Source organism: Filicampus tigris, chromosome 14 (genome assembly GCF_054856515.1).
Source record: "Filicampus tigris isolate MCC_2025a chromosome 14, RoL_Ftig_1.0, whole genome shotgun sequence".
Taxonomy (NCBI): Eukaryota; Metazoa; Chordata; class Actinopteri; order Syngnathiformes; family Syngnathidae; genus Filicampus; species Filicampus tigris.
In genome coordinates this window covers 18,203,687-18,214,043 of record NC_141230.1, presented here as the reverse complement: position 1 = coordinate 18,214,043, position 10,357 = coordinate 18,203,687, and the positions used below count along the sequence as shown (strand labels likewise).

The window sequence follows — 10,357 nt, the reverse complement described above, 5'->3', positions numbered from 1 at the left end:
TATTATAATAAATGGAAATTAAAGAAAGCATGGAAACCATGCTTGGGATTTATGGTTTGGGATTTTTCATTATAGTTCATATTTATTTCATTTTGCCTTTTTTTTTTAAGTTGTCAGTTTTCATTCGTTTTTAGAGCAGGTTTGTTAGCTTTGATTCGTTTTTCTTTTGTTTAAATGCTTAATTTTAGTTTAGTTGTTATTTTTTCCACATTCATTTTAGTTTTTTTTTTTAGTATTTGTCGAGTTCAAAATAAAAAAAGGTCACGAAGTATAGGTAATAATGTAAACTACAATTCTCAAATGACAGTTTGACATTCGGCTCCGAATACAGCAATGCCAAAATAAATACATATAAAAATGAACCCCAAAAGCTCATGTATGATATTAATTGACCAAGGTCAAATCAAAGGACATTTTTAGCTTATGATTTACCTGACATGTTTCCGCCAAAGGACATTTTTTGCTACTATTATAGTTAGCTTTAGTTTGAATTAGTTTTCGTTATCTTAAAAGCGTTTTCCTTTTTATTTTATTTCATTAACAAAAATATTTTATCATTGTTTGTTTTAGTTGTTTTCTTAGTTTTCGTCAACTTTAATAACCTTGGTGCAAACGAGTGATGTCTTTATTTTTATTTTTTTATTACAAAATATAGACAACAAAGTACAACGTAGTAGAGATGCACGATAGGGGGCGTGTTTTCCTCTAAAAAGGGGCCGTCTTCCACAGCCGCACCGCCATTCAAAAGCAACGAGCACGAGCAACTTCCCGTGGCCATCATCACTAGTCGCCGAAGCTTTCTTGCAGCACTCGTCCTCCTCCAGCACTAGTTGCCCATTCATCTGCAACCCTGCCTGCACGGGAGACTTTCTTCTTATACAACACACAAACCCCTCAAGATGGCCCCCATCTCCATTAAGAGCGTTCTCATCAGCGAAATCGTGGACCCTCGCTGCAGGAGCATCCTAGAAGAAAATGGCATCCGAGTTACGGAGAAGCACAACATGCAGAAGGAGGAATTGATCGCCGAGATCAAGGTAGGAATGGCATTGGAAGTCTGCATTGCGTAACGGCGTCTTCCAACCACTGTGTCCTCTTCCCCCCCCCCCCCCCCACTTTAAACTATGGATTGACGGGGGAGGGAATGCATTCAAAATTCATTGAAACACTTTGCAACCTCCGCGGACATTTTTTTCAGGCTGAATGTATTCCAGTTAAAGATGAGTTTAGTTTTCATTAAATGTTAAGTGTGAGTTTTGTAAGCACCGCCCTGCCCGGACAAGATGATGCAATTCAGCCCATCACTTTCTAGTAGAGCTGCTTAGCATGGCATAAATTGTGCACGTGACTCACACTCACATAAAAATAGTAGCAGTATGATGCTGAATCCGATTTAACTCACTTCTTCTCCACTAATTATATCAAAGTAAAAGTATTCAGTCTGTATTAAAGTAGATAGATTGAACTACATGTACTTGTGTAAGTTATAAGACTGGTGAATACAATTACAAAAGAGTTTCTGTTCCATAGATGAAAAAGAAGACTGAAATAGACCTGAATGATTTTGAAAAAATAATCTTATTGTGATTTTTTTTTTTAAACCTCAATATTGCAATTTATTGTGGGATTATTTTTTTCAAGGTTGTTTTGTTTGAAAATGTTAAGAACAGTACTTTTCCAACTCCTTTACTCCAGTAAAGTTAAAAAAAATAGAGCAGAGTAAAATACAGCTGAACGTTTTCTAAAAATAATGTAATTATGAGTTCCTCTTCAATATTGCGATTTAATACGTGATTATTTTTTCAAGGTCATCTTCCTATTTACTTTTTTTTTTTTTTAACAAACACAAGTAAAAAATTAACCTGTATTACAACAAGCAATATTAGATTTATTGTTAGAGGTACAGCCATTAATCGATTATTCGTCTACTGATCGATAATCATATATTGTGGTCATTTCCGATGTGGCGCAGTGTAGCAAATATTGTCTTTGTAAAGGCTCGTATACTTACTCTAATTAGAATGTGCAAGTCCATTTAAAAAAATACTTTGTGTTATGAGCCAAAATTTGAGGTTCGAGCAAACTTGAAGTGAAAAAAAATCCAGCAATTAAGATACGGTAATGCCCAGATATGGGCAAGGCGAGCCACAGTCGCTGAGGCACTTTCAGCTTTTATTGAACGGGACCGTCAAACACGCGTACTAAATGAGAACACTCGCAAGGAGCTGCTACAGGCCACGCCCAGACTAGCGCCGAACTAACTAATACAATACATTCGGTGCCATTTTCTTCGTTAGAAGCTCATAACTTTGAGGTCTGTTAATAAGGCACAATGAAAAGCAGATTGCCATTCAGTCGCGACAACATGGAAGTGTAAACACAAGCAGCCACTTCACGCTTAAAAACTGTGCAACTTAAGTGGCTTGTACCGTTTTTTTGGTGTTTGCATGTTAGAGTGTGTTTGCCTAGTTGATCAACTAGCCATGCGTGTATGAAACGTCTGCTCTCCCTCCCCCTCAGAACTACGACGGCCTGGTGGTGAGATCCGCTACCAAGGTGACGGCCGACGTCATTAACGCCGCCGCCAATCTCAAAATCATCGGGAGAGCCGGAACCGGCGTGGACAACGTGGACGTTGACGCCGCCACCAAAATGGGCGTCATAGTCATGAAGTAAGCGTACACGATTGGTCCAAAGTTGTCGTTCGATTGTTAGCATCTTGAGCTAAGATGATGTCAAAAATGTGTGGCGCAGCACGCCGAGCGGCAACACCATCAGTGCGGCGGAGCTGACCTGTGCCCTCTTGATGAGCCTCTCAAGGTAAGTAGATGGGCAAAGTATGATCAGCCGACTATTTAGATCAGTGATGGGCAACTTCAACAGTGGAAGGCCACATTTTTTTTGTCAGGGTTAATGAGGGTGGGGGGCTTATAGCACTTCCTGTATGATTAAAAATGCCATTTTAAATTTGGACAAAATATGTCTGTTTTTATTGAACCAGTCTATTTTAAAATAGGTGAATGCTCAAAGGCTTATAAAAAAAATCTAGTTCTCAACTACAAAGGCTTTGAAGCACACCAAAAATAATCACATCCTGTGTTTTTTTCCCCTCTCTTTCATAAAAAAAAAAAAAAATCTGTTCTATGATGGAACAAAACTGCTGAGCAGCAAACCTACATTAAGTGCAAGAACTCATTGTGTGCATTTTTTAAAGCAGCACCGGGCAAGAATTCGACCTTAATAAAAATATTTCACAACTCTTTTGATGAAACATTGACTTAGTAGTAGTTGAATGGGATTTTTGCCATGCCCTGGGGTGGGGGGGGTCTGTATCGTTTTTACTGGCACTAAGCAACTTTGAGGAGAATGGGAGCAACCCTGGCACACAAAAAAAGCTTTATTCCCTATGCTATACACCATAAAGTGGTTGACGCCAACATTCTAAAAATAGCTCACCGGTGATGGGACATTGTGTTTTTTTTCTAGGAAGGTTGCAGAAGTCACAATTTGAAAATGTGTTTGTATGTACGTAAAGTGTTTCACATTTATGTACCAGTATGTGTGCTGATACATTTATGTAAAGTATGTTTCCTAATACGCATTACACCTTTGCCTGCTTGCAGAAATGTGCCTCAAGCTGCAATGTCCATGCGAGCTGGCAATTGGGATCGCAAAAAGGTGAGCGGGAGGCTACACAGCTGATTCTTTTCAGCCCCAGCGACAGATTACAGTCGCGTGGCCGACTCAATTGTCCAGCGGGTCGTTAGTAATGAGACGCGACATTCTGATTCTGTGGCGCTTTTTGATTTAGTCAGCTGGGTCATTGTCCAATTTTCTAATGTTGCAGTTCATGGGTGCTGAGCTGTACGGCAAAGTGCTCGGAATAGTTGGACTTGGAAGAATAGGAAAAGAGGTGGCCAACAGAATGCAGGCATTTGGCATGAAGGTCGGTCAGCTTGTCACGTGACACGATTCTATTCATACTGTGTGCTCATCAGATAAAGTGCAAAAGTGCGATGTTTTTTTTTGTTTTGTTTTGTTTTGTTTTTTAGACTATCGGTTATGATCCAATCACTCCAGTGGAAGTGTCAGCCAGCTGGGGGGTGGAGCAGATGTCCCTGGAGCAGCTTTGGCCTCTCTGTGACTACATCACGGTCCACACTCCGTTGATGCCCTCCACTGTTGGTGAGAGTCACATAAGACACTCTAAAGTTGCGAGATCCTGCAGATGACACTGTTTTTCTTCATTTCCATGGGGCAAATATTGAAAACAGAACAGTGATGCACATCAGTCCCTAGTTTGACATTCATGGGGGTGTCACACATCGGCTATCAGGATTGAGCCCACTCGACTCGTCTACCAACAATTAGTTGTGCAAATAGTGTGAAAGAATCATCCAAATTCTGTTAATTTAGGTTTGCCGCACCCACATGACAGATAAAGTTGGCTATGATGCACAATAATATTGACATAAAAAAACTAATATGTGGTCATTCTTTATTGACAAAGTAAATACTATTTACTCGCTTACAACTTACAACTTGTTTGCTGGGGCATTTGTCTTTTTATGCTCACACTTACAAGGCAGATACATATCTACATACTGTAATTTTACATCCATCCGCAACATGTATTTATTTTAAGAAAATCTCTGGCCACATTAAAACCCGTTAAGCCGACTGTCAAATTCTATTTAGCCAATCAGAATTCTTGGCATTGTGATGCCTCTGTTCCGCAAAAGAGTGAATATAAGTTTTATATTTATACATTTATATGGGTAAATGTCATCTAATTATGTTTAAAAGCTACACTTGTCATTGGATGAAGTCAAATTGACTGACCTAAGGCAAAACCGTTACACACATTGCACAATGAATCCAGACTAGTTTTCACAGCATTTCACTTTTTCCACATTTTATACCTCATCCCAAATTGGGAAAAAATATTTTTTTCCACAAAATTCTAGTCACAACACCCCATAATAACAATGTGAAAAAATGCTGTACTGTAGTTTTCTTATGTAGTCAACTTAAGTGACTCTCTAAAGTCCCTGTAAATTCAAAATAGATGACTTGTAAATTTGTCACACCACGGAGAAGATTGCTGTCAACATTGACAAACTTGAAAGGTTAAAAAAGGCCTAGTATATACATTAAAGCTTTGAAATCTCTCTCAAAATACTGTGGGGAGGATGGAATATATCCCCTCGTGGAGCCTTTCACGCCACGCGAAGAGGCGCTAGCCACATGTTAGCTCGCGGGCTAACAGACGTCCGGGGCGCCTCGTTGTTTGCGAACGGGTGGCAGGCCTGTCCACAGCGTCTCTTCCTCACTTGGTAAATTAAATATCGACATTGAGCTGTTCTGTCAATTGTGGCATCTGGGGAAGATGCATGTTTGGTATAGCAAGCTAGCTAACTACACGCTGTAGCGGTAGCAATGGACCTACTCGCAATTGTGCCGCATAACCACTGATGCAAACTAAGGCGCTCAAGTTCTTATTTCATGGAGGATGGGGGACTCATGCCTAATGGTGAAAACAGTTTGAACGCCATATATCCACTATTCAATAAGTTCTCAGTCTTTCCACGTTTTCAGCAGTTATCTTCAAACATGTATTTAGAAACAAATCTCCGAGTTCACTTTACAGGATCTTTAAATATGAAAACGCCAATCAATTGTACTTGAGTTATCATTTTTGCTGTTGGTTCCCTCCCAAGGTCTACTCAATGATGAAACCTTTGCTAAATGCAAGAGAGGCGTGAAAGTAGTGAACTGCGCACGTGGTGGCATCATCGACGAAGCTGCTCTCCTACGAGCTTTGGAGTCCGGACAGTGCGGAGGAGCCGGCCTTGATGTCTTTGTGGAGGCAAGATTATCTTCAATTTGAATCACTGTAATATAACCCTCGTGAGAATTAGCGGTTCGGATAATGGATGGATGGAGTAGTAATTTTATTTAGCAAATCAACCCATTCATTTTTTATTAATCTTGGGATGCCTTCTGCTGTTGACTTAAATTGATGTCAAAGTAACCCTTGGGCTTGGATTGCGAACGTCACGTCACCAAACCCAGAAAACACGGTCATCTATGTTGTTCTTTAATGTGAGCCAGAGGCCACTTTGAGATCAGTTTCATTCTACAGCAGAGGGCGGTATAGGATAAAATAGCAGCTGCCCAGCATGTTGCGAACAAAATGGGTGAGCGATTCGAAATTCGGACTCGCCTGTATACTGTTCAAAAAAAGCAACAAAGCGATTAAAAGTGATATAGCAAGGGTGCGAACGATGAACCACAATAGCGAGCAACACTACACATAGCATCCGTCCATTCCTAATCAAAATTTGTAATGTTTTACAAGCCCTCAAAGCGGAAGTCAACCCAAACATATTTTTTTCAAGAATAAGTTCCCAGCAGGCCCACTAGTTGAAACACGGCATTCTGATTAATATTGCGTTTGTGGAATATGAGTTAAGCAGCAAAATCCACCCCCTTTTAGCCATCTCAGGGGGCGGCCATTTTGTCACTTCTGTCGACTGAAAATGACATCACAACAACTCAGGGCTCAGATAACGACCAATCATGGCTCAGCTCTGGACAACAGGTCAGCCTTTGATTGGTCGTTACCTGAGCCCTTGAGCAACTGTGATGTCATTTCAGTTGACAGAAATGACAAAATGGCCGCCCCTAGAGATGGCTAAAAACAGGTGGGTTAACACTTATTCCACCAACGCAATATTCATCAGAATGCCTTGTTTCAACTAGTTGGCCTGCATAGAACATATTCTTGAAAAAAATATGTTTGGGTTCCAATTTAAGGTTCTGTATGTGTGTTCACGGATGAAATAAACAATACTGAACATTTAATATGGTCAATCTACCACAAATGCAATCTCATGAAGACAGAAATGCAATAAGGTTGTTTGTACCCCAGGAGCCCCCGCAAGACCGCTCGCTGGTCAACCATCCCAACGTGATCTGCTGTCCGCATCTCGGTGCCAGCACCAAGGAGGCACAGGCGCGATGCGGCCAGGACATCGCTCTGCAGATCGTCGACATGGTGAAGGGCAACAAGCTGGTCGGAGCAGTAAGTCGGACAGCACTTTTTAGTACCAAGCTGTGGAGGACCGAGTAGTCTGCACACATGTGTAAAATTCTAAATCTAAGTGGCTAGGTCACGTGGTAGAGCAGAGCTTAAAGGTTACACATAGTCAGCGATGTTCACATGTGACAATCATTAGTTTGATTTGCTTATCCAAGTCGGAAACATGAACACCTCTTTGAGCTCCTTGACTCTGCTCCGTTTTAATAATCATCTTCCAAATAATAACAATAACAGGCCAACCTTCCTGTGTGGAGTTTGCATGTCTTGGAAGGAAAATAACATTTCAAATTCCAGACTCGGGGTTAATGTAGGTTTTCTTTAGGGCTGAACAATTAGTTAAATTCAACAGCAAAATGTAGTAGAATGCAATTGTCAAATTGAAAATGCTGCTGTTTTGAAAAAACAAAACAACTCTGCATCATTCCGTTAGGTTGTAAGATTCATTTTTTTAAATATGTACATTTGATTTGATTTATTTAGACAGTTCAATGCTTGAAGTGTAGTACATGTGTTAACATATCTTTTTTTTTTTTTGTGAAACATGAAAGGTTGAAGTAATTGAAGAGCCACATATTTGTTTGCATTATTGTTGTAATATGATTTATTGACTTATATGTACACTACATTTGTTTGGTAGAAATTTGTGACGTCGTAGTGAACACTTAAAATGACTGCAAGTCAGTGTTTAGTAAGTCAGCAACTCTAATTGAAGTACAACAGTAAACTGTGCTAACTTATAAGACTAAACATTTATGTACAGTATATTACATCTGATTGTAACACAGATTAATTTATATCTTGTTTGTAAAATTAAATGCATGGGAAGAGGATCTTGAAAAAATAATTGCATCGCAATACTGAGGGGGGAAAAAAAATCTCAATCTGACTATTTTTCAGGATCTTTCAGCCCTGGTTTTCATTCAAAATCTGTTGCTAATCTTTTTTTTTTTTTTCTTCTTCTACACAGGTAAACGCACAGGTTTTGGCGAGCACATTCTCCGCGGACTCTTATCCGTTGATCAAACTTGGAGAGGCCATCGGAGCCGTGCTCCAGTCGTGTAGCGTGTCGAAGAATCCACTGAGCAATGTACAAATCACTTCTCAAGGTGCGTACTACAATACTGTTTTGATTACCTTGCTTATGCCAAGCCATTTGAACATTTATTCGATATCCTCAATATCCACTTGAAGGTATATTAAGACATGTAACGGACTTGTCTTACCAGTGAGGACAATAACAAGTGAAAATTGCTAGTTTGGGTGCATTTTGTTCGAATGGGATGACAGTAATGCTTTGAAATTAGGATTGTACACCCTCTGCTGGTGGGAAACGTGCACTATATTTCGTCTAATTGATGATGTCAGAATGAAGTAATTGCAATGAACTTTTCAGTTGTTGTTTTTTTTTAAATTTATTTATAAATCAGGAGACAGCATGAAGTCATCAGCCAGCTACATGACGGCCGCTGTGCTGGTCGGCCTGCTTAACGGCAAATCTGGCTCTTGCCCAAACTTCATCAATGTGCTGAGCCTTGCTGAGGAATCTGGAATCACGGTACAACTTGGAGGAACTTGTATAAAACATCCTGGCGACAATGAATGTTGTTGTGTAAAGTGCACCTTTTGACATTTTTTCCTCAGGTAAACCAAAGCCACAGCGTGTCGGACGAGGCTTCTCCCGGCGCGTGCACGGTGGAGATCATGACCGACGGCTGCAGCTACAAAGCTACCGGCACCGTTCAAGGTGGCGGGCCGGTACTGCTGGAGCTGAGTGGCAGTGTGTTCAGACAGCCAGTGTCACTCACTGGGAATCTGCTGTTCTTCAAGGCCTCGTCGAGTCCGCAGCTGCTCTCATCGCTGGCTGGTGAGGAATCGGTCTTAATTTTGGGGCTCAATGGTCATTTTTGATTTTTTTGTTTTTTTGTTTTTTTTTAACAGTCATATTATGAACAGTCAAATGAGGGTTAAAAAAAAAAATCATAATATTTATATATAATGGTTAATCATTTTTTTGTCATTACTAAAATACTGTAAGATATACTTGTATAATCAATAATTTTACATTACAATTTAACATCCATTTATTCACTAATTGCCTAATTAATTATAAATTAATCCTGAAGAATGATAATGATATATTTTATTAATTCATTCAAATTTTCCCCTCCATATATTTACAGTATTGCATTAATTTAGTCATTTTCTCAACAGGTGGTTAATTTAAATGTATTTGGGTAATTAAAAAAAATTCTAATTAATAAAATAAGAAATACTGTACAAGAAAAATTAACAATTTTATATATGTATTAAATTTGCAAATCTATTTTGTTGAATAATTGGTTCATTATCATTTTAAAAAATGTAAAAAAATAAAATGAGAATGAAGTTTTTTATAAATTAATTTGAAAATATAAGGCTGAAATATTTGATTAAGTGTTAAATTATAATTAAATAAAATCAAAAACTTATGTGGAAGGTTGTATGTTGTACTTGTATGTTTGATTTATTAAATTATATTAAACCAGTTAACCAATGATTCAATGAAATCGATTTAAAAAGAAAAAAGAAGAATAATGTTTCAAATAACAACATTGTGGTTACCACTTTTGTCTCTCAATGCTGAGCTTCAAGGTTCAAATCTCGGACTTCCTCCCGCATTCCCAAAACTTGCGTGTTAGGTTCATTGAAGACTTTTCGGTGTGAATGTGAACGATTGAACGGCGCATGTCCACCAAGTCAGCCAGGACAGGATCCAGCTCCCCCACGATAGAAAATTGATACATGTCAGTTCCAGTTTGGTCTTAAAAAGTGATGACGTCAAAGCCGCGGTTTAATTCTAGTGTTTGGTATTGAGTTTCTGCTTCTTTAATTACACACCAATTTTCTCCATTTTCTTTCGTTTAGGCCTGCTAGCCACAGAAGGAGTCCAAATTGAGTCTTTCAGTGCTCCCGCAGAGCGCTCCGGTGCTAGTTGGTACTGCGTCGGGGTGTCTACTCTGCTGCGAGACCTCTGTGCCTTGAAGCCGTTGGTTCAGGAGGCGGCTCAGCTCAGCGCTTGAAGCGGAGACTGCAGCACAGATTTGTGTCTTATTGATCCATCTTTGCCTTAGCTTTCAAAACTAACATTTCCAGAGCCAGTTGCAACTTACATTCCAGTGTTAGGATGTTTTTCACTGTTTTGTCAGTAAAACTGATGAAAAATGTGCTTGTTGGACTGTTACGTGATTATTTTTTCATCGTTTCACGTGGCTA

At 39.3% G+C, this 10,357-nt stretch overlaps 1 protein-coding gene across 1 annotated transcript; it reads left to right on the top strand.

Annotated features, from left to right (window-relative positions):
• Positions 1-723: 723 nt before the first annotated feature.
• On the top strand, positions 724-10,310 carry phgdh (phosphoglycerate dehydrogenase). Its single transcript, XM_086051962.1, has 12 exons — positions 724-1,037; positions 2,521-2,672; positions 2,755-2,820; positions 3,624-3,678; positions 3,848-3,946; positions 4,053-4,185; positions 5,721-5,869; positions 6,935-7,087; positions 8,073-8,211; positions 8,533-8,660; positions 8,747-8,969; positions 10,010-10,310. The coding sequence occupies exons 1-12, from the start codon at positions 900-902 to the stop codon at positions 10,162-10,164; spliced, it is 1,590 nt and encodes a 529-aa protein (XP_085908088.1). The 5' UTR covers positions 724-899; the 3' UTR covers positions 10,165-10,310.
• Positions 10,311-10,357: the final 47 nt, after the last annotated feature.

Bases quoted from the DNA above. Each gene is read 5' to 3' on its own strand.
- phgdh (XM_086051962.1), top strand. From the start codon at position 900: ATGGCCCCCATCTCCATTAAGAGCGTTCTCATCAGCGAAATCGTGGAC. The intron at 8,661-8,746 runs GTACAACTTGGA...TTTTTTCCTCAG, and splicing joins CTGAGGAATCTGGAATCACG to GTAAACCAAAGCCACAGCGT. The intron at 8,970-10,009 runs GTGAGGAATCGG...TCTTTCGTTTAG, and splicing joins GCTGCTCTCATCGCTGGCTG to GCCTGCTAGCCACAGAAGGA.